Source organism: Talaromyces rugulosus, chromosome VI (assembly GCF_013368755.1).
Source record: "Talaromyces rugulosus chromosome VI, complete sequence".
Classification (NCBI taxonomy): Eukaryota; Fungi; Ascomycota; class Eurotiomycetes; order Eurotiales; family Trichocomaceae; genus Talaromyces; species Talaromyces rugulosus.
The window spans coordinates 2,184,862-2,207,812 of record NC_049566.1 but is presented as its reverse complement, the minus strand read 5'-3'; the positions used below and the strand labels follow the sequence as shown (position 1 = coordinate 2,207,812).

Genomic DNA, 22,951 nt, shown 5'->3' with positions numbered 1-22,951 from the left:
TAGAACAACCTGTCAAATTCGTTGACGGGCAGGTCACTACTTGCTTCGCTATCCTCAACCTTGACACCACGGTTATTGACACAAAGGGGAGAGAAAAGAACTATCCCCTACGGTTCTATGTAATCAACATGACCGGATTTGAAGCCATCCTAGGGAAGACCTGGCTTTGGGACGAAGATCCCATGATCCTTACCTGGCGCGGGCAAAAGTGGCAATTTCGAAAAAGTAAAGAATTGCCCACCAAGATTAAAATTGAGACGCCTCGACGCTTTGGACTGCTGGCAAGAACAGCGACCACGTTCTTCCTATCTGCAGAAGCAGTCGAACCAGAAGAAGGAAAACTTCCGGACACTTATAACGAGTACACCGATGTATTCTCAGAAAAGGAGGCGGCAACCCTGCCTCCTGAGAATGTCAATCATGAGATTATGTTGCAACCAGGTGCAAAGGGCCCTCCTTATGGACCCCTTTACCCATGCTCGGCGAAAGAACTGGAACACCTGCGCACATACCTAGAAGAGATGCAGCAGAAGGGTTGGATCCGAGAATCAACAAGCCCAGCCGGTGCACCTATTTTATTTGCAAAGAAAGCAGACGGCTCTTTACGCGTCTGCGTGGATTACCGCGGTCTCAATGAGATTACAGTCAAAAACCGTTATCCCCTACCAAGGATAGACGAGATGCTGGACCGATTGACGGGATCCAAACGCTTTACCAAGATTGATCTCCGGGATGCATATCACCGGATAAGAATCAAGCGCGGAGACGAGTGGAAAACGGCTTTCCGAACTCGGTATGGGCACTATGAGTATTTAGTCATGCCATTTGGGTTGACTAATGCCCCCGCGACCTTTCAATCTTATATTCATGATGCCTTGAAAGGCCTTATTGATGATTTTGTAATCGTTTACCTTGACGATATCCTGATTTATTCACAATCAGAAGAAGAACATGTGAAGCACGTTAAACAGGTTCTGCAGAGGCTCAGAGACCACCGGCTATATGCAAAAGCTTCAAAGTGCAGTTTCCATCAGCAGAGGGTAAAATTCCTAGGCTATGTCATTGACGAGCAAGGAACCTCGATGGACACCGAACGAACTGAAGTTATTCGGAACTGGCCTGAACCAAAGTCTGCAAAGGAGATCCAAGTTTTCCTGGGCTTTACTGGGTTCTTTAGAAAATTTATAAGAAGCTTTTCAACCATAACAGCACCGCTGTCTGAGATGCTTAAAGGAGATCCCAAAATGGGGACTCGTGGGTTCAAACTGACTCCGGAAGCAAAGAAGGCTTTTGAAGAGCTTCGTGACGCTTTCAAAAGTCCTCCGGTGGTAAGACACTTTGACCCAGAGAAGAGAATCAAGATTATTACGGATGCCTCGAAGGTTGGAAGAGGAGCCATACTTCTGCAACCAGGCTCCGATACGGATCCTATTAGGACCCGGGTCGGCTCCGACTCGGAACCGACTAGAAACCGAGTATACTGGCATCCAGTTGCTTTCTTAAGCCAAAAGCACAGCGAGACAGAACGTCGTTGGCTGGTGCATGACCAGGAATTGGGAGCAATTGTATTTGCTTTCCAGAAATGGCGTCACTACCTTGAAGGTAGCAAGCACCCCATCAGGGTGCAGACAGACCATAATAATTTAACTTACTTCTTCACTGCGAAGAAGTTGAATGCAAAGCAGGCCAGATGGGCTCAGCTTCTAGCGGCTTATGATTTCGAGATTGAATATAAGCCTGGGGTAAAGAACCCTTCAGACGCTCCATCCCGACGCCCGGACTTTTTTGAAGACGGGGAGGGAGAAGAAGATGTCGGATTATTACCGACTTTGCAACACAAATTGAAATTGAACGCATTGGAGTCCGGCATAAGGCTGGCAAGCTTGATATCTCTAGAGGATAGTCCCAGTAGGGCAAGCTTATCCCGAGGGGAGAGCCCCAGTACGGATTTGCGTATAGACGGTCAGGTTTCCGGAGCCTGCCGTTGCCAGAGAAGACTTGCACTTGGAGCAATGCAAGCCGAGGACGTTTTTGGCTCTTTGACGCCGTCAACTGCGGACCTAGTACGGAAGCTGCAGGAAGGGGACGCCTTTTCTCAGCGGAAGATGGTTCCGGCGGACGGGATTTCCAAATCCAAATTAACGGACTCGCCTAGGAACCGAGTCGAAGACGACTCGAAGGCAACTAGGAACCTACCTAGGAACCGAGTCGGAAACGACTCGAAGGCAACTAGGAACCGAGTCGGGGACTCGAAGGCGGCTTGGAGTACTAAGAACGGTCTCCTACATTACCACGAGAGGGTATATGTGCCAGAGGATATGGCTCTGCGGAGTGAACTCATGAAGTTGCATCATGACCACCCATATGCAGGTCATTTCGGCGTCGCAAGAACTCTTGACTTAATAAGTCGAAAGTATTATTGGCCCAGGATGGACCAAGACATAGACGAGTACGTTCGTACTTGTGAGATATGTCAGCTTGCAAAGGTGCGAAGGCACCGACCTTATGGTCAATTGCAATCATTACCGGTCCCCTCAGGACCGAGTAAAAGCTTGTCTATGGACTTCGTCACAGACCTGCCTCCGAGCAGACTTCAGAAAGAAGTTTATGACTCTATATTGGTCGTTGTCGACCGCTTCACTAAGCTGGGCACCTATATTCCTTGTAAGAAGAGTATTAATGCTGAAGAACTTGCAGATATAATAACCGAGAGAGTTTTCAACATCTACGGCTACCCGGATAGCATCGTTACTGACCGAGGATCGCTTTTCACTAGCGGATTCTGGTCCGAACTGATGTATCAGTTCGGAATCAAGCGACGATTGAGCACTGCTTTTCACCCACAGACGGACGGCCAGACGGAGAGATTGAACCAGGTTATGGAACACTATCTGCGCTGCTATACGAACCAGCGACAGGATGACTGGGCGCAGCATTTGTCAGCAGCTCAGTTCGCTTATAATAACTCGAAACATGCAAGCACTAGGACGACCCCACTTAGGGGCCTAGTCGGCTTCGACCCGAAGCCTCCCTTTGATAACCATGTTGAACCTTCCACGGTTCAATCGACGCAAGAGCGCGTCGAGAAATTAAAAGAAATCAGGGAGCAGGTGAAGCTTCATCTTGAAGAAGCAACCCAGGTGCAAGCCACCTATTACAATAAACGTCACCAACTAAAAGAGTACGCTGTGGGTGACCGGGTGCTGTTATCCATGAAAAACCTCAAATCCTTTAGGCCAAACAAGAAGCTTGACTTCCCATATGAAGGAAGCTTTGAGGTTATCGAAAGGATAGGAAAGCAAGCTTACCGGCTCCGGCTACCGGCGAATTGGCGTCGAATTCACCCTGTTTTCCATGTCTCCTTATTAGAACCGTATTATCCACGGAGAGGAGAAGAAAGTGAACGGGAACCACAAGCGATTATTGTGGATGACGAAGAAGAATGGGAAATCGAAGCCATCGTCAACCATCGCACCTACCGCGGACGAACCAAGTACTTGGTAAAATGGCTTGGATATCCTTCTTATGAGAACAAATGGTTGGATAAAGAAGACCTCGGCAATGCAAAGGAACTCCTTGAGGAATATCACCAGTCGGCAGCCTACAAAGCAAAAAGAAGATAGACCCTTTTCCTAAGAACAGGTTTTTTTGGTCTTCATCACTTTGGGGCCTCCTACCCGAAGCCGACTAGGAGCCACAAAGGCTCCGACTCGGAACCGTCCTAGTATATAAATATGACCTCCTCACCTCCACTACACCCCTTGGCACCACCAACAAGGATTACTACTTGGCCATGAGAGGGAGCCGGCTGTGCTCCGGAATCACTCTTCCTGTTTTTCCCACCGGGTTTCAGGTTTAACGAGGATTCTACGAGGAAATCGCACGACGAGAAAGAAGATTTCATTATTCAAAAAAACAAAAGAAAACCAACCACCAAGACTAAACTACTGTCCCGAAGGACCACCCCACGCAGGAGGACTCCACAAAACACCGCCATGGCGGCGGGCGGCAGGGGAAGCAGGAGCAGCAGGGACAGCGGCAGGCGCAATGCCAAAATATTCATTCTATTACCATCAGTACTAGACTAGGCAAAAGCCCCATTGAAAGCAAACGCCAAAAAGGGATTACACTTACTTGCCGATTCAAGATTTGAAGAATCTGGCCCATGGTGCCTTCAATCCGGTCAAGGCGGGCTTCCAATGCTGCGACTCGGTCCGACTCGGACGGTCCCAGCGAGCGAATCCGCGATTGAGAGGGTGACGAGGATGGCTCCCTACGGAGCGTCCCCTCGACAACCCGAACCCAATCGGCGGCTGCCCGGATGGCCTCTGGAGACACGCCCAAGCGGAACATTGCTTGCACAATGCGGAATGAGGCCAACTGCGAGTCTGGTATAGAATCGCATTTTACTCCCAAACAGGAACAGCGACAACACTTTTCCGTTGGCAGACGCCGCACGCAGAAATTCTGGTGGCGGCCCACCAGTTTTGCACAACGCAAACAGGGGTGGCTCTGCCAAAGTACTAAGCGTTCATCCGCCACAGGGACGGCACCAAAGTACGCAGGAGGGACCCTCGCCAATCGAGCTGACTCCTGACTAGTCAACCGATGTAGACCGCGTGCTCCGAGCGCACACAAAGGAGCCCCAGATTGAGGGTCATAGTATCCCGAAAAGTCTGGCTGGTCGCCAGACAGAAGGACATCAGGGATACCCGGGGCAGAAGCCACCGGCACAGGCGTCTCAGAGGCGGCCTGTGTATGACGAGGAGTCTCATCGGCATCCTCCACCATGTTTTCAGCCAAGGGAGCCGAAGTGGCATCCCCGGCAGGGCCAGACTCAAGGCGATCGGTCATGTCGGCATCGGGCTCAAGGGACGACAAGTCCGAATCTTCCTAAAAATTGGATATACCTATTAGTATCTACTACATATACTATCCACCTAGGCCCCGAGACGGAGCCTACTAGGAGGGGGAAACCAAGGTCGATTTGAGAAAGCCTATATCGAACTACTTACAACAGCGAGGAGTGCGTCAAGCTCCTCGGTGGTGACGGCAGGGGGAGTAAAAACATTCTCCTATTATTCAAACCTGTTAGCCAATGATCTAATAACTGCTGGATGACTATTACGAGAAGTCCCAGAGACAACTGCGGTAACTCGGGATACCAAAGCACTATGCCATTCCACTAGGAACCGACTCGAAGCCGACTAGGAGCCTCTCAAGGAAGCACTTACCAGAGCAGGGCGGCGAGCACCGCGGCCACGACGAGTAGAGCCCGAGGGCCCACGACGGGTTGGGGTTTTCTACAAGAACGTCAGGATAGGTCAACATGCACCTGAACTGGGAGACGAACGGGCTTGGGGGCGCGGGGGGCCATTGCTGGCAGAGGCAGAAGCAGAACAGGACGAAGAAAAAAGCTTGATTCTAAGAACTACCATGATTTAAGATTAGCAAAATGTCCGTGATAGCTTACAACTCGAAACCAATCGACAGGGGAATCAACAAGGGGCACATACCAAGGTGTTGCTGCGCGTGGATAAGGAACATCCCATGTTTATTTTTGGAGTTCCCATATGTCAACACACGCGTGGGTGGACCCACCCACTGCTGCACCAAACCGCCTTCCGAATCAGGAAACCGTGATGCCCTTTGTTTTGATTGGCCGGCTGCCGCAGCAACCACCGCGTCAGACATGAGGTTATTCCCAACCTACGGATACAAGGTCTCGAGGACGATCCCTTCCAGGAGGGATGGATTGTGAAGTGCCAGGCTCGGGGATGCCGATCCGGCTTACAAAGGCCTGCATATCCTCCGCGGGTTGAGTTGATACATCACAAAGGATGCATCTACCCCTCATGCTCGGTGAATATAACCCTGTTAGGAAGTAGGATCTCATCTAGATCAGGCTTATAAGCTTGAGACCCCATCCCCCAGGATGAAGGGGCTCAAGCGGTTTATTCTATATCAATATAACCCATATCTATTTACTTTATATACTGCCTCGACTCCTAGTAGGAACCCCCTCAGAGCCCAGTAGGTTCCAACTCCCTCATATATAAGTCTTTCAGACACCACCCACTTTACATTTAGTCTCTGTTCACTATTCGTGGGGGTTGGTTATACGTTTCAATTCCAGGATTATTATGCTTGCATATATAAGTTTTTCAGCTATAAAATATTTCAAGTTGTACATGTAAAGACGTTCAACTATCGTTGCCATAACCGGGCTATCAAAGACCTCACTCGGAATCCAAAATAGATAAAGGCATCAATTGACACTGGACATCTGGAGATTAACACCCATCAAGTTAGTCATTAATACAGACTTTTAGCAAACGGCCCCCAAAAGAAAACTAATGGGAGAGCTTATAAATCGGGTTTAGCTGAAATAAAAAAAAGGGTTTAGTCAATTTTAGAATTAGACTCGCAGGATTATTCAGAAGCTATTCTAATTAAAGATTTAGTAAGATATCTAAATATCAAAAAGCTACATGAAGCTATACTATTAAACCACACCAATTACAAGACTTTCCTAATTATTGAAAAGGATTTCCTATCTAAGAGAACTATTCTTCTACCCTAGAAACCCTTTTTTAGTCTTAGACCACCTTCCTAATCAGATGACACCACTTTCCACCTAAAATCCTCCACCACGCCCACACTAAACCCGATTTATTCAAGTCCTCCCTCCCATTAGTTTTCTTTTGGGGGCTGTTTGCTAAAAGTCCAGCTCTATTACTTGGCATACAATAATACAACTCTACATGTTACAGGTGCAAGTCAGTGAAACACAGAATTAGAACAAATGAAATAATCATTGCAACGCCATCTATATATCAATCTCTAGGACTACACACCCAAAATTTCCCGAACATTTGTGGTATCCCAAATCTGCATAAATATATTTACACACTCCCAAGGCCCGATCTCTCTCTTTTTTTTTTGTTGTTTAAGAACGGTCAAGGAAACCCTGGCTCTCGAGGATGAGAACGATTTCGTGGACGATGCTGCGCACGCTCTGCTTCTCAACGCTGACAACGAGGTCCGCGTTGCTGGGGGCCTCGTAAGGGTCGTCGACACCAGTGAAGCCCTTGATCTCGCCGCGGCGGGCGCTGGCGTACACGCCGCGCTTGTCGGTGCTCTCGCAGTACTCGAGCGGGGTGGCCACGTGGATAAGGAAGAAAGATCCGTTTTGCGAGATGGTGTCGCGGGCGACCTTACGCGACTCCTCGTAAGGGGCGATGGGGGCCGCGATCACGGCGGCGCCGGCCTTGGTCAGCTCGGCGGCGACAAAAGCGATGCGCTGGATGTTGGTGTGGCGGTCTTCGCGGCTGAAGCCAAGCTCAGACGACAGCTCGTGGCGGACGGTGTCTCCCAGAAGCAGGGACACGGAACGGCCACCTTGCTGGTTCAGGGTAACCTGGAGGGCACGGGCAATGGCGTCCTTGCCCGAGTTCTGGTAACCGGTCAAGAAGACAGTGAAACCCTGAGATGCGCGAGGTCGGTTGGACTCGCGCAGCACCTTAATGACTTCGGGGTACGAGAACCACTCGGGGATGTGGGCACCGCTGCGGAGACGCTTGCGGAGCTCAGTGCCGGAGATGTCCAGGGTCTTGGTGCCGGCAGCGACCTGGTCGACGGGCTTGTACTCGTCGGTATCGGGCAGGTAGGTGACCTGTTGGAATTCGACAACTTCGATTCCGAGCTCGGCGCGGTACTTCTCGACGGCGTGCTGGGCGTCGTAGGGGCCGTAGAACTCAACACCCTTGGAGTTCTTACCGGGACCAGCGTGGTCACGACCGACGATAAAGTGGGTAGCACCGTGGTTCTTTCGGATGATGGCGTGCCAGATGGCCTCGCGAGGACCACCCATACGCATAGCCAGAGGCAAAAGACCAAGGACAGCCATTCCGTTGGGGTAGCGGGGGAGCAGGGCCTGGTAGACACGGACACGAGTGAAGTGGTCAATGTCACCGGGCTTGGTGAGACCGACGACGGGGTGGATGAGCACATTGGCCTGGCGGGCGCGGGCAGCGCGGACAGTCAGCTCACGGTGAGCTCTGTGCATGGGGTTACTGTGGAAAGTTAGCTCAATTGGTTCAAATTCGCATCGCATTGAACAAAATCGTACCGGGTCTGGAAAGCGACAACACGAGTCCAGCCGAGTTTGTCAAAGTGGGTGCGCAGCTCGGAGGGGGTGACTACAAAAAGTTAGTATCGTGTTTAAATCGCTGGGAGATAATAAAACTCACATCGCAGGGCAACGTAGTCGTAGTGGTTGAGCTTGTTGACAGCCTCAACCTTTCCACCAATGTAGAATTCCTGGACGGACTCGTTCAGGTACTTAATAGCAGGGTGCTCTTCATCGCCGCCGAAAACAAGCTGTGCTTCTTTGGTCCTGTAGTCAGTCAGCATGGAGCTAATTTTTTTTTTTAAAGTTCCAAAGTAGCTCACTTGTCTGGGCGATAGACATCGTCAATGGTGAGAATGGCCAGGTTGCGGTCATCGCGGAAATCGCGCAGAGTGATACGGCTGCCAGCCTTGAGGCTCAGCTCTTGCACAGTCTGTCCCGAAACATCGAGAGTAATGGGCATGGTGAAAAGGTTGCCATCGGCGAGGCGAGAATCAGCCACGACGCTATTGGGAATCAGCAAAGTTACTCGTAACAGCCACCGTTCAGCTGCTTATGCGGGCCAAAATGGTATTTTTGAATGACGCAAGAATCAGCCCAATGATGCGACAGCCACATACCCATTGTAGTCTTTTTCGTTCATGAAGCCTAGAAAAGACACGTGTTAGCAATCAATTCCTGCTGCCGCTGTCAATGCTGCAATGCGAATACGTCTGGAGTGTTGGATTGACGGAAATCACAGCTCTAGACGCATTGACGCAGGCGCATTGCGCGGATAGAGTAGAATTGAATGACCTACCCTCCAAAGGACTGAAGCCTCCGTTCATGATCAATTCCAGATCGCACAATTGACGTTCAGTGAGGAGAATGGCAGGCAAAGTGCCAGCCTCAGCTTCAAGCTGATCATGGCGCGGGGCATCACGCGCGACCAAGTCCTTGAGGACACCACCGTGGGGAGGGTTTGCCATGGCTGCTTGCGATGAAGAGATGAATTCAGGCCTTGAGAGATAAAAAGCTGGGAAAAGATGAAGAGATGGAAAAGCAGTAAAAAGATGGCAGCACAACGAAGAGGAAGAAGAAGAAGAAAAAAAGAAGAAACGGGGCGGGGAAGTGATCGGAGAAGTAGTCGGCGGGCTGACGGTCGTTACGATACCGTACCAGGGCAGCCCTCGATTTCTTACACAACGAATACGACGACACTTAGTCAAACGAGGGTCAGCAGCTCTGATTGGGTCTAAAAATAAGAATAAGCATGCTAATTATACATATTATCCGTAAGCAATTAGAGCAAGATACATAGATGCTACGAGCGTCCGGAGAACGTTTCAGGTGGGCCCATCAGGAGCGACTATCAGGCCAATCCAACACCGAGATCCGGTGCATCCTTGCCTGCCCCGATAGGGCTTTATGAGGATTGCCAGGACACGTGTGATCATTACGTGTTATTGAGAGAGCGATCGACCTGTGCTCTATCAGAAGTGTCGACTCCTGAGCGGAGTTTTGTACAGCCAGACCGCGCGTTCGAGGCTTGGCAAATGGCCCTGACCACAGATGACGTTGTCTAGTACATGTATATTGTTTAGTAATATAACATGAAATGAACACGTACGTATGCTGTTTCAACTGTGGTTGTTTCCCTCCTGTTTCCTTGTTTCCCCGTTGTTCCAGGTCGTAATTTTAGACAGTGATAGGCAGTATCTTCAATTGCGTGGTGTTTATTCGAGAGCATGTCTGTCGCAAAGATCAAGTCGTCATGTAACGCTGCTTGATAGCCAGGGCGGCGATCAGCATCGGGGGTCCCATTTAATCCCAGGTAAAACAGACTTGACCCCACTGCGAGCCCGGTTCAGCGTTACATGCCATTGTCGGCAGCTCGATGCGGCTGTTGGATATGTTTTGTCCAGGAGAAAGAAACATGATCAAGTCGACGATACAAGATTCATTGTGTACCGGTATTTCGCAGAGCCTCGAGCCAAGGCGCGCGGCTAGTACTGTACATGCAAGAATGGCGAATTTCGCTAGGCTTTCCGGCGGCAAAGGCGCTCTCCACTCGCTCCGATCACGGCTCGATCATAGGGTGCTGGCTGGGATCACGACATCGTCTTGGCGGCTTGCGCGATTTTTTGCCGTCGAGCTTAAATCGAGCGTCGAATTTTGGATCAGAAGGTCGAAAGAACCGCAGGGACTGCAACTGTGCACGGAGGAGGAAGAGACGTTGCTTGCAGGTCCCGGAGAGATCGTCGACAAGTTACAACTCGAGACTTTGACTCGGGGGGCCGGAAGGAAGGCAGATCTGACGCCCGACGCGGGCCTCACGTGATTAGTACTTGATACATAGATATTTTTTTTAAAAAAAAAGACTGTCATATGCATGTAATATTATTTTGTCTATCTGAACTATGAAATCTATGCAGACAGCAACGTTTTATGTACTCGAAGAAACAAAGACAAATAGGTATCGCTCAGAACGCCCCGTGATATGCTAAAGAACCGCCCATCAAAATTCGTTTCGTGGATGTGATGGCCGATGAACTAGTGTGATTCCACTCCGGTCTCCAAATTGGCATTCTGGAATGCCTGCACGAGGGCTTCTTCCTGGCGCTTGCGCTCCATCTCCATCAGGAACTGGGCGTACTTGGAGCGCGGGTTGTGGATGCCACACTCGGTCTTGACCTGGCCCTGCCAGCGACCAGCCCGCTCGTCCTCGTTCTCCTTGACGGGCTTGGTCGAGTGGTAGTCGCCAACGCTCTTGTAGCCTTGGTCCAGGAGCTGGTTGTACGGCACCTCGTTGTCCGTGATATACTGGTGGACCTTCTCAAAGGTCCAGTTGGCCAGCGGGTTGATCTTGATAAGCCCGGCCTCGTCGATCTCGATGACATCGAGCTCGCCACGCTTGCCGCCCTGGCTGCGGCGACGGCCGGTTAGGACAGCATCGACTTTGAGCTCACGGTAGGCACGCTGGGCCGGCTCGACCTTGGCCACCCAGTCGTAGCGCTCGTCGTCAGTCTCCCACAGGCGCTCGCCATACTTTTGGGCAAACTCGGCTTCGGTCTCGACACCAGCCGGCTTGTATGAGTGAATGTTTATGTGGGGGTAGCGCTGGCGGACACGCTCTACAAGATCAAGAGTCTCTTGAAAGTGGTGGAGTGTGTCGAAGAAGACGATGTCGACCACCTGCGGGCGGGGCACATTCAACTTCGACAGCATGTCGGCAATGACCAGCCCGGTCAGACCAAAGGCGGTGGTCTGGAACAGGTTGGGAAGACTGGTGATGCACCATCTCAAGACATCTGATATCAATTGTTAGTTCCGGTCACTCATGCCCCGCCCCCGCCATGCATGAAAGAGAAGGAGACTCACCCTGAGGCTCGAGAAACTGCAATTGCCGGTTGAGGAACTGCAGATGAGGTTTGGTAAAGACGATTTCAGGCAGGCTGGCCTCGCTAGACGAGGCGCTGCCATAACCAGACTCGTTGTCGGCGAGTTCGGTGTCCAGGGGGTAGAGGGACTGTACTTTGGCGGGCATTGTGACGGTGTGCGGACTGCAGGAGAAGTGCAATAATGGCTAGAATGACAGGATTTTCTCTGTTGGCTGTTGTTTGCTCTTTAAAGACAGGCTAGCAGGAGAGAAGGAAAGTGATGGAAGTGATATTGATGAGAGCAGACTGATGCAATAGGACGATGGCTTTGAAATCACTCCCTGGAAGAGCCGAAACATCCCTCGCCGTGACTCCATCTTGGCCTGCAGGCAGCGTCATGTTTGGCTGGCCGCCCAGGGCCTTGTTGCCCGATTGGGAAATGCGAGCACGCCATACCAGCTCGCATTGCCACCGCCTGCCGTTTGCGGCAAATCCGGCAGAAAAAAGCTTGCCATGTGGAAATCACGCAATTCTTGCCTTTCGGGTGGCTGTGCCCGCCGTAGCGCACGTGATGCCAGTCACGTGGTTGTGCCGGCCATGGCCCATTCTTATTATCTCCGGTTCCTGGATGCAGACGAGACTCGGCTTTCAACCTTTCAATCTTTCCAGGGCCAGTCATGCCGTAAAAATACTCCATGCAACCTAGGGCTTATCTCAAGCCCTGTCTATTCCTATTGCTACCATTGTAGCCTCGTCCGTAGTGCTCTCGCCCCTTCTGACGTCACCGGCCCATCCCACTCGCTCTCAACAACACTCTGTAGTTAGTTGGTAGACAACATTTGCAACAGTTGGCACGTCTTGCTGACCATAATAGGCATTATGTACCGGTAATACACCTTGTAACAGACTTCTCTCCGTCTTTTCGTTGCTTAGTTAACAGTAAATGCAAAAGAGGGGCAGCTTTTTTTCTGTGGTTGAAGATTTCTGGCAGCCAATGACGCCACACATCCCGGCCAGGTAGTATCACGTGGCTGGCCCTTTCGCGATACAAATATTACAGCCCCACGCAACGCCTCCAAATGCTCTGCTCTTGAAACAAAGCTCATTCACTCACCACCTCAATATTTCCTCACCATGGCGGCAACGTCAGATCCCGCCAATACTGCGCGCCCTGAACGGCCGGTATTGCGGCACAGCTCCTTGTCCGGCGGGTCCTTTATCCAGGATCACCAGCAATACAAGCCCACGCCGCCCATTACACAGAACATCACCGACGTCCTGCTCAATTCCGAAGAAAACTCCAAGTCGTCGCTGCTCTACAATGCCAACCCAATCAGTCCAGACCCGGAAAGGGTGACTGACAGTGGCATCGTCCACAGCATTTTCCCCACCTCTCCGAATCCGCTGCCCGCAGGAACCCCGAAACTCGTGGCGACCATCTTCTACAAATCCGCCAATGCTCACAACACCGATGCGCCTAGTGTCTCTGGCAGTGGCCTGTTGCCTTCACCGTCTGTACCAATTGGCTCGGCCCCGACTGTCGACATTGAGAAGCTCCCTCGAGAGCCCCCCGGCCCTGAGCCCGAGCCATTGGACCACCTCTACGGCCCGTTTGTGTCGCAATTATGTCTTACGCATTTCTTGCAGATTGTCGAGGGTCTGCATACCCCGTACCAGCGCATGAACACATCACATCGCTGTCTAGACCAAGAAGACCAACCGCGCGTCGTCGAGGTCACTATTTCTCCTTTACCCAATCCAGATTACCTATCCTTTGCCGATCTGCGCAAACACGAGAATATCTGGCGCTTTGAGCGGGAGTGGAATGTCGAAGTGGTGTTGCAAAAGGACAGCGTCTTTAGGCAATACAAGCGCCTGGCTGTCTTTGATATGGACAGCACGCTGATCCAGAACGAGGTCATTGACGAGATTGCCAAGTTTGTGGGCGTTGAGAAGGAAGTTTCCGTATGTTGAGAGTCTAACTTTTGTAATAAACGACACTGACAGCCGACAGGAAATTACAGCGCGAGCGATGAACGGCGAACTCGACTTTACTGCCTCGTTAAAAGCCCGAGTGGCTCTCTTAAAGGGAGTGCCAGCCGATGTATTTGAGAAACTCAAATCCATCGTAACCATCTCCCCCGGAGCCCGGGAATTGTGCAGATGCTTGAAAGTGCTGGGCTATAAGATGGCTGTCCTCAGTGGCGGATTCCAGCCCTTGGCCGAATGGCTTGCAGGCGAGCTCGGCATCGACTATGCTTTTGCGAACCACGTACGTTACACCCCATCAATAATGTATATCACTATCCCTAATGCTAACATTTTTTTTAAAAAAAAACAGCTTGAAATCGACGAAACAACCCAAACCCTAACGGGCAACCTCGTCCCCACCTTCCCCATCATCGACGCCGCCCAAAAACGCACTCTTCTGCAAAAGCTCGCCGCCGATAACAAAATCCCCATCAAGCAGACAATTGCCGTCGGCGACGGCGCTAACGATTTGCTCATGCTACACGAGGCTGGGTTGGGTGTTGCCTGGCGCGCCAAGAGCAAAGTGCAACTCGAGGCGCCGACGCGGCTGAATGGCGAGAGCTTGACGGATATTTTGTATCTGCTTGGTTTGGGTCATGAGGCTATTGACGAGATGAATGCTGTTGCAAGCTGAGTCTTTTTTTTTTTACCCCTTCCCTTCCCATGAGCAGAAAAAATACCTTTTTCAAAAATACCACGGTACTCACGAGATATCAAACATTTAAAAAGGCGGACAGCAATATGTAGCCGCATTTAACCTTTTCTACTTTTTTTTTGGCTATGAGAAACATGGACAGATACGATTTCTAGCGAACTTTTCTTTTCTCTTTCATATCTTTCTTTGGATCGATTTCTCAGGTATCAATATGACGAATTGCTTTCTCATTCCGGATATTGATATGTCTTTATTTCATATAGCGTATATACACAACCAACACAGAAGCAATTCGAAAACCTGACACAAAATAGGTTTTATTAAGCAGCTAAAAAAAGAGGTTGACTCTTCTATTTCATTACCCTAGAAGCTAGCCCGCGTTGAATACGGAACTAAAAAGAAACACCCAAAACGCCGGTATCTACTCATGCAGAAACGCAGTAATATACAAGAACATAAATAAAATTATTTAGCCACAACAGACTCTGCACTCGACACGCTGTCAGAAGTAGAACCACCGCCAGCAGCAGACCGTCGTTTCTTGAGGACATTCTCAATAAACGCCTCGCCGGCCTTGTAACTACTGCGCACCAGTGGTCCCGAGGCACAATACAAAAAGCCCAGGTCGAGAGCTCGCTGGCGCCACAGCTCAAACTTGTCCGGGGTAACGTACTCGTGCACCGCCATGTGTCGCTTTGTTGGCCTCATGTACTGGCCAAACGTGACAACGTCGACTTCTGACGCACGCAGCTGGCGCAGCGCATCCCACATTTGAGGCTCCGTCTCGCCGAGACCCAGCATCATCGACGTCTTGGTGATGAGCGATGGTTTGGCGCGCTTGGCAGCTTCGAGAATGCGTAGCGACTGCTGGAAAGTGGCGCGGCGGTCACGCACATGCGGGGTGAGCTCTTCGACGGTTTCGACGTTGTGTGCGTACACGTCCAAGCCTGAGCGAGCGACGAGCGCGGCCATCTCGGTGTCGCCGGCGAAATCGCCAGTTAGGCATTCAACGAGGATACTGGGGTTTTTCTGTTTGATTTTCATGACTGTTTCGGCAAAGTGACGGGCGCCGCCGTCGGCCAGGTCGTCACGGTCGACGCTGGTCAAGACAACATAACCAAGTCCCCAGCGTGATAGCGCTTCTGCAGTGTTCTCTGGTTCGTGTGGGTCGAGAGGTGCTGGGGCGCGATTGGTTTTGACGCTGCAGAAACGGCACCCTCGTGTACAGGTGTCGCCCATCAACATAATAGTGGCTGTCGCAGAAGACTTGTCGCTTCCTCCCCAGCAGTCCGAGATGTTGGGGCACCGGGCCTCTTCGCACACGGTATGCAGGTCCAACCCACGAAGATCGTTTTTGATACGCTTATAATTGCTCGAGTCCGGGATGGGAGTCTTGAGCCATGACGGTAGACGAGTGTGTTCCTTCTTCCGACCGGCCGGTCCAACCATGACTTTTTCGAGGGCGTATGCCTCTGACGGATCCATGGGTGCATCGCCGCCGCCGCCGACAAAGTCTGAAAACGAAGGACCGGCATTCAGTTTATCGCGAAACGTCGTTTCGCGTCGCCGTGTGGGTGCCTTGTCAGACAGAGACGGGGTGGTTGAGGAATCCGAGTTGGCTGTGGCATAGCGACGAGAGAGGCTGGCCAGAGACTGGCTGGGAGCTGCTTTTTTCACGGTTGATGCGTACAGGCATCGCAGGCGCGTCGATGAGGCCGTTGCCATGATGGCGATTGAGTCTGCTACTTCTCGTCTTGCTGGATTGATTGTTTTTGTTGAGTCAGTGATGATGATGAGCAATCGCTGATCGATAATTGTCCAGCACGACACTGCCACACTAGCCTTGTTGAGACTAGCGCCGTGTTCGCCGCGGACCGGCCTCAGCAGCTTCGGCCAACTTGCTTCCCAGCAATCCGCCCGAGTCGAGCCGAGATCCAGCTACTGCATCTTGGCCCAATGAGGGAGCGCTGCATTCATCTTCTCGATCTGAAATTATTTAAAGGTTAACTACGCTGCCTCACCGCAGTAACCCATCCATCGCAAATGGGCCCGTATTCTAGATGCCCACGATGCTCTGGTCCAGCCGAGGCCCTCTGCGGGGCGCAATGAAAATACCCCGGTCACGCCACCATTATTCTTCAGAGATGACTTTCTCAATCCTGTCAATTACTTGAATCAGCATTTGAATCAACACCATCAATTGTTACGCACGTGAACTTGCACAGTAACGGACAAAACACTAAAGCGTTGGGAAGCCAATTCTGTGGAACGCTAATTGCAATACGATTTTCACATGTGATGCTCATCAGTCTTGTCACATCGACTCCGCACTTTTCAGCATAAATTAGCACATCGCCATCATTTGCAAAAACAACTCTCCAGTTCGGACTTCACCGTCATAACTGTGTCTGATTGAACTGCTACTTGTCCATTGTTCCACCTTGCAACAAAGAGGTTGACCGTATTTGAATATCTCATTGAATCTGACGGTTACATCTCTTCAACACATCTAACTTGAAACCCACGACAGCAATCATGTCAACCCAGGTTCCACATTACAATGTAGCTCACCAGACGGGCCAGTCTCCAGCCCTCGACTTTTCCACCACATTCCAAATCGACCCGTCTCATGTCAAAAACAAGACAATCGTCATCACTGGTGGTGCTTCTGGATTTGGCGCCGGTTTCGCTAGAAAATGGGCCTCGTACGGCGCCAACATCATTATAGGAGACATCAGCATCCCCAGTGGTGAAGCCCTCACCGCCGAGCTGCGTCGAGAGACGAGCAACCAGAACCACCATTTCGTTCGTCTAGATGTGACTTCTTGGCAATCCCAAGTGGACTTCTTCCGACAGGCAGCACGTCTGAGCCCACATGGTGGAATCGACACTGTGGTCGTCAATGCTGGAATCAACAACGCGGAAGAACAGGACAGTTTCGAAAACCCTAAGGTTGATTTTCTGAATGATCCTTCTCCGCCGCCGCCGTCCTTTTCGACGATTGATGTGAACTTGACAGGAGCATTGTACACGACGCACCTGGCCATGTGGTATTTAGAACACAATCCAGGTTCCAAGTCGTCTGGCAACAATGAACGAGACCGACATCTTCTCCTTTTGGGCTCTGTCGCCAGTCTGTACCCAATCATCACGCAGACTCACTATGCTGTCTCAAAGCACGGCATACTAGCCTTGTTCCGTTGTTTGAGGGCTGGGTCGGTGGTTGTGCATGGTATCCGAGTAAATCTGATCTGCCCATACTTTATTGACACACCCATTGTCCCGCCTTCCGGGAGACTGATCCTTGCCGGCGGTGCCTTGGGCGTCCCCGAAGATGTCGTGCAAGCTGGCAGCTTATTCGTCTCACGTCCAGACATCGCTGGCCGCGCCGTCGTCGTTGGGCCCAAAATCAAAGTCCGTGTCCCTGTAGACAAAGACGGCATTGCCTCCATCGCCGGCGCCGACGGAGTGCCCCAGATTGACAACATCTTTGATATCATTGACCCGGAAAAGCGAGCCAAGGTGAAAGAAGGCCCCGACGGGGTTGTCCAAGAGCGTGCTATATGGGAGATTTTCGCTGAGGATTTTGAAGACACGGATCTTTTCACAAAGCGAGTGGTCGCTTTGTTGAATGCCTATGGAGCGGTGAAAGGGTGGGTTGGGTTTTTTAAGGATATAGCAGGTGCTGCTATTTCGGGTGTGTCCAAGGTGGTATTTGGACGGTGATTATTGCATGATGTTATGATACTACGTATCTCTCGTTTATATCAAATAAGTATTAGCTATTAAACTCTGACTATCATCTCGAGATATTTACTACGAAGTACACCCCAATCGAGGTCAACGACACCAGGTTTCTCACCATCAGCATCCCTCTTTCCTGTAACCACCTCCATAAGAGCATTCGCTACATCCCGTGCATCTCTTGCACCTTGGTCAATCCTCCTCGCGCGTTCAGCCTCTCCAGTGGAGGTTTGTCACGCAAGACGCCAGGTTAAAAGCACATACTTTGCAGCCCCATTCTGCAAAGTTGACTATGACACGCAGCCAGCATATTCAACGCCACTTTGCTCAACGGTAATTATCACCGCGGATTTTGTACCATTGATAGGTCGGATCAAGTCGACGTGTCATCAACCTCTGGTTAGACACAGAGCCTAGCTTAAACATTTAGAATACGACTGTCTGTAAACATTAATGCAACCCGGAAAAAGATTTTGAAATACTACATACTATTATGAGGATGAGTAACTGATCATGTTCTACTTAAAAAGGTAGCTATGCGACCATGCTTTACTTTTCTATTTTGTCGATAAATTTCGTCGCTCTCCAGCACCTTTGCTATATTTTACAAGTCAAGATTACCTCCTTAGAAATAAGTTCCAGATCCAGTTTTGATATAGAAGTATTTATTTATGGTCTGCCAAGATTGTATGCTAATAAAAATTCAAACGCCATTCTCAACATGATAAAACGTCACGAGTACCATGCCTCACTCATCGTTTTTGAATTATACTCTCCATAGCATTTACCGCATGGCATAACGCAGAGATTCTGGCAGTATATATTAGCTTGAGTTTTTGATGATCCCAGGAGGTAGAACTTACTAAAGAATGAACATAATCTCAGAGCCTTGAGAACTCGGGGGAGTTTCGCCTTTGCAACTCGGGCAGCTTCCGTCCTGATTATCATCTGCTGCATCAAGTACTCGTGGAAGATCACGCATATGACCAGATTCCGGAACACAAACCTCCTGTTTTTCACGCCGAAATGCTTCCTCACAACGTTGAACGCCGTACGCGATGCTGTGGCCACAGCCACCTCGCCCAGTGAATTGTCGAGTGAGTAAATCGCACATAATGTGAGTTAAGGTCAGCAGGGATAGAAGTATCACCTTGAAATTGAGAAATATATTGTGTCGCTTGAAATTAAAGCTCGATGAGATAAGTGGATGTTCTAAACGACTTTCCTAGGGACGTGGCCATGTCTATGTCTTCACAAGGTGGACAATATTCAGCAAAAGCTCGGTCATACCCCCAGAAATAGTACCACAAAGGCCAGCCAGAAATACATAATTTAACGCTATGGTCATAAGCATTATATTGTGCTACATGGGTGTTGCAGAGGGAGGTTTGAAGAGAATACATGTACAATAATTGTTTAGCATTACTTTCCTATCTCTTTGATTTCTCTAATATCTTCCTTTTTCCTCTCTCTTTTCTTTTTCTTTTTCTTTTTTCTCTCCTTTCTTCATTCTCTTTTATTTTATTTATTTTCTTTCTCTCTCCTTTTTCTCCTTTTTCTCTTCTTTTTCTAAGTCATATGTTTATAGTTAACTCTGACATCAAAATCAAGCCGCGATACTCCGGAATATCTATTGGCTTGGCTTTCATGCGGGCTTTTTGCATTCGGAAATCCTTATATTATGACTAATTCTAGCTAATTATTTCTAGCAACCTGCTTCTAGCAGGGTTGATTATAACCTTTATAGGATCGGAGAAGAGGACATTCTGATGCTTTCTCGCGCTTAATACTCCTGTAATACTTCTTCAATTATATCCAACCGCATTTTGCGAAGAATTATCTAGATAAAGAAAGCTTTAAGCTTATTACAATAACTTACTGGATATCTGGTTCTTATAACTTTATTGAATTAAAACTCAAAGAAAAAGACCAATATGATTGAAATCTGCGTGAAGCATTTGAGGGGCTCTCAGATCTTGGAACCGGTGTACATTGGCTGCTGGGCATTTATTTTCCTCTGCCCCCGCCGGGCTTTTTTTTTTTTTTTTTTTTCATTTGGCCTCCCTTACCGCACTCTCAAGAGATGTCATCGCTGGGCTTCTATGTAAAGCATGTCATGTTGTGCGTCTGAGAGTAACCTCATTCTGAACGTTTTCAATGGGTCAATGGTTCGTCATAACCGCCAGATTCCCCTCAGTCCAACTGTTTGTGATAGTCAACCTCGACATCCTCCAAAGGCCGTCTTCCGCCCTACGTAATTCAACATTGTACCGATTGGCCATGAGCAATCGATTGTCCACCTCCGGCCGAGGACCGAGTGTGGGCGGATAATGCTGTGCCAAACCCACACCGGTCATGTAAGCCGTATCGCCTTGCAGTATATGCACTCTCCAGTTACTAACAAGATGGTGTGAGTCCATGGATCCCACACCGTTGAGGGTTTGCGAAACAATGGCATCGCGTGTAGAGGTGACACCGGATGAAAGACCGATTTTTCGCATGGGCGTTAGGTCGAGTACGGCGTCCTCGGTCCATGAGGATGCAATTAGTTGTTTGTTGCATTCGTCTAAGCCTTGCGTGAAGCGGAGGAATGTGTCGATGCAGGCTTCGCGGTCGGAGAGGCCAGTAATGTGAATTGGGACTGCCATTTTTTTGCGTGCTGTTTAGATTATGATGTAGGTACAGGACATACTCAAGCTAATTATCGTAGGACTGCATTGTCTTTATATAGAGCTTCATTTTTTAGCCTTACAGGTAGCAATGGGTTTCTGCGGAAATTACAATCTAAAGTCCGATTTAGCTGCGCTCCTATGATTGAACGACATTCCTAGTCTGAGTAAAAATTTCCTTTGCGTGTCCTCGATATAGCTGGACGCATACTACATAAGCTCTAGCGACGTTCCCAAATAGGAAATATCCATATCGGGTAATTTTGCCAAGTCTGATTTTCTTCTATCTCCGATTCCTCAGCTTATCTCCGGCCGTTCCATCCCAAGACATACAGTGGCATTATTATTCCTGGAAGTTTCTTCGCTTCATGTACGAGCAGCGTTGTTTTAGCCGTTTTCGGTTTCTACCTTGTAGTTGTTAGCCAACTAGCCATACCGGGGAAAGTTCGACGCAGGCCTGTTATCCGAGTGATCAGGGAGAGCCATGTCTCAATCCTCGCTGCCCAATCAAGAAAATAGATTCCACTTTGTGGTTTCCCATGCAGGCTCAAGTCATCTGCTGGATAAGTCTGCTCGTCGGTTTCTAGTTAATGGGGCAGCACAAGCCAAATGCCGAAAGCATGAAGGGCCGCGCAATGGACAACACTCGGGGTTTAAAAGAAGACACACTGCGAAACTTGGGTTTTCAATGAATAGTTGGCGAGTCAAAACCGGTGATGGAAACCCCCAAAGACACATTGACAGGGGTACTGAAATGACACGCTATGATAAGCATTCAAACTCGGAAACCGCAACGAGTAACAGATTTATCGAATACTACTTGCCAGAACCTGATGGGCTGCACCTTCAAGTCCCATCAAACCCAAGCTATGGCGCAGAGCCCTGGGCAGCAGCACTTTTCAATTATTATTTCCACATGATGGTAATGTGGCGATATCCCGTCAAATTCCGCTGCTTTTCCGACCTTTATTGTCCACCCTATGCCCAGCAAGAGGCTTCCTACTCATTACACGATCGTTCAAATTTCTTCACCACCCTTGCTGTGGCATCTTCACATCTGCAAATGTACAAGCGTGAACTAGGGTTTGATCCCTTCAGCAACCAGCTAGGTCTTATCCCTTTCGATCGATTTGCTTACTACCGCATTGTGAGTTTGGAAACTATACGGCACGATGTGTGTAACTATAACAACATGCGTGCTGAAGACAAAGCAGCTTTAATCTGGGCTGTTTGCAAAATGGCACATGCGGATTTATTTTGTAATGATTTCGAGGCTGCAAAAATACACCTAATGGCTATCGCCAGGATTATTCGTCACGCGGGGGAGTGGCCTAGAATTGAGGAATATCAGAAACACATGCTGTTCATTGTTGATGTCAACACGGCAGCCATGTTTCTTGAGAACCCGTTGTTCCCAGCAAGCTTCCAGCAACGCAACTGGGACGAATTTAAGCTGACATCATTGCCAGCTCTTTGTGGCCGCATCACTAGTAGCACGCTTGCAAGTCAGTTCCTTGAAGAAAGAATGAGTTCGGCACTAGGCGAGCCATTTTTGCAGATGATGATTACCCAGCTGCATCATATAATCGTGCTTCTCGAATATTTGACCAGCATAGATGGGTCTCACTCAAAACCGGAATATGTCGAATGGGCCACATACACTATTAACGCTATGGACCATGAAATTCTATCGAAAATAGCCTCGTTCTCGGAATTACCACCAGGGTCTGGCGGTTTAATTCGAGATATCCAGGAAGGCTGTCTGATTAGTATCCTCTGCCTGAACTTCACCATTGTGAAGCCAGCATCATGCTACAGGGGCATCAAACTCGCCTATTTTTTGATGCGGAGTCTCTCCAAGGTTAAAAAAATAACACACGATCCGCGATTCAGAGATTTATATCTGTGGATGGCCTGCATGGGCGCATGCGTCACCCCATGCCCTACCCAGCGAAGTTATCTATTGAAACTGCTGGGAAAACTAGCACTTTCTTTACGCATCTCATGCTGGACGGATTTTGTATGTATTTTGAAGGGCTTTTTCTATATTGAACATATACATGGGCCGCGAATTCGGTCTCTGTTTGAGAAGACGATCATAAAACAAAGGGAAAATGAAAAGATTCATTAAAAAGCCGAGACATATGTGAATGTTGACTTTTTTTCTCTGGGACTGAGCTAGCTCTAGCTTGTAGAATCAGGATGACTACGTGATCATTTACTTTCTAAGTAATTTGACCCCTAAGACATAGATTAAGAACTTTTTTTTAAGTAACAAGAGAGTATAATTATTGCTTATTGATAAGCTGCAACTTCCAAAAAAAAAAAACATCCAAATGTGTGATGCAGGTATTATAAAAAT

The 22,951-nt window shown here is 49.3% G+C and overlaps 8 protein-coding genes across 8 annotated transcripts; 3 read left to right on the top strand and 5 right to left on the bottom strand.

Annotated features, from left to right (window-relative positions):
* Positions 1-3,944: 3,944 nt before the first annotated feature.
* TRUGW13939_11125 (uncharacterized protein) lies at positions 3,945-5,377 on the bottom strand (the record flags this gene model as incomplete). Its single annotated transcript, XM_035494234.1, has 5 exons — positions 3,945-4,064; positions 4,135-4,893; positions 5,016-5,075; positions 5,235-5,303; positions 5,354-5,377. The coding sequence occupies 5 exons, from the start codon at positions 5,375-5,377 to the stop codon at positions 3,945-3,947; spliced, it is 1,032 nt and encodes a 343-aa protein (XP_035350127.1).
* Positions 5,378-6,949: 1,572 nt separating this feature from the next.
* TRUGW13939_11124 (uncharacterized protein) lies at positions 6,950-9,099 on the bottom strand (the record flags this gene model as incomplete). The annotated part of the gene is made up of 6 exons (XM_035494233.1): positions 6,950-8,075; positions 8,132-8,201; positions 8,253-8,398; positions 8,455-8,637; positions 8,752-8,779; positions 8,931-9,099. 6 exons carry the CDS (start codon positions 9,097-9,099, stop codon positions 6,950-6,952), a joined length of 1,722 nt encoding a protein of 573 aa, XP_035350126.1.
* A 1,564-nt stretch (positions 9,100-10,663) lies between these two features.
* Positions 10,664-11,657, bottom strand: TRUGW13939_11123 (uncharacterized protein; the record flags this gene model as incomplete). The annotated part of the gene is made up of 2 exons (XM_035494232.1): positions 10,664-11,421; positions 11,492-11,657. 2 exons carry the CDS (start codon positions 11,655-11,657, stop codon positions 10,664-10,666), a joined length of 924 nt encoding a protein of 307 aa, XP_035350125.1.
* A 967-nt stretch (positions 11,658-12,624) lies between these two features.
* On the top strand, positions 12,625-14,155 carry TRUGW13939_11122 (uncharacterized protein; the record flags this gene model as incomplete). Its single annotated transcript, XM_035494231.1, has 3 exons — positions 12,625-13,455; positions 13,505-13,762; positions 13,832-14,155. The coding sequence occupies 3 exons, from the start codon at positions 12,625-12,627 to the stop codon at positions 14,153-14,155; spliced, it is 1,413 nt and encodes a 470-aa protein (XP_035350124.1).
* Positions 14,156-14,641: 486 nt separating this feature from the next.
* Positions 14,642-15,901, bottom strand: TRUGW13939_11121 (uncharacterized protein; the record flags this gene model as incomplete). Its single annotated transcript, XM_035494230.1, has 1 exon — positions 14,642-15,901. The coding sequence occupies one exon, from the start codon at positions 15,899-15,901 to the stop codon at positions 14,642-14,644; it is 1,260 nt and encodes a 419-aa protein (XP_035350123.1).
* Positions 15,902-16,711: 810 nt separating this feature from the next.
* Positions 16,712-17,902, top strand: TRUGW13939_11120 (uncharacterized protein; the record flags this gene model as incomplete). Its single annotated transcript, XM_035494229.1, has 1 exon — positions 16,712-17,902. One exon carries the CDS (start codon positions 16,712-16,714, stop codon positions 17,900-17,902), a length of 1,191 nt encoding a protein of 396 aa, XP_035350122.1.
* Positions 17,903-20,082: 2,180 nt separating this feature from the next.
* Positions 20,083-20,568, bottom strand: TRUGW13939_11119 (uncharacterized protein; the record flags this gene model as incomplete). Its single annotated transcript, XM_035494228.1, has 1 exon — positions 20,083-20,568. The coding sequence occupies one exon, from the start codon at positions 20,566-20,568 to the stop codon at positions 20,083-20,085; it is 486 nt and encodes a 161-aa protein (XP_035350121.1).
* A 505-nt stretch (positions 20,569-21,073) lies between these two features.
* TRUGW13939_11118 (uncharacterized protein) lies at positions 21,074-22,720 on the top strand (the record flags this gene model as incomplete). Its single annotated transcript, XM_035494227.1, has 1 exon — positions 21,074-22,720. One exon carries the CDS (start codon positions 21,074-21,076, stop codon positions 22,718-22,720), a length of 1,647 nt encoding a protein of 548 aa, XP_035350120.1.
* Between the last annotated feature and the right edge of the window lie 231 nt (positions 22,721-22,951).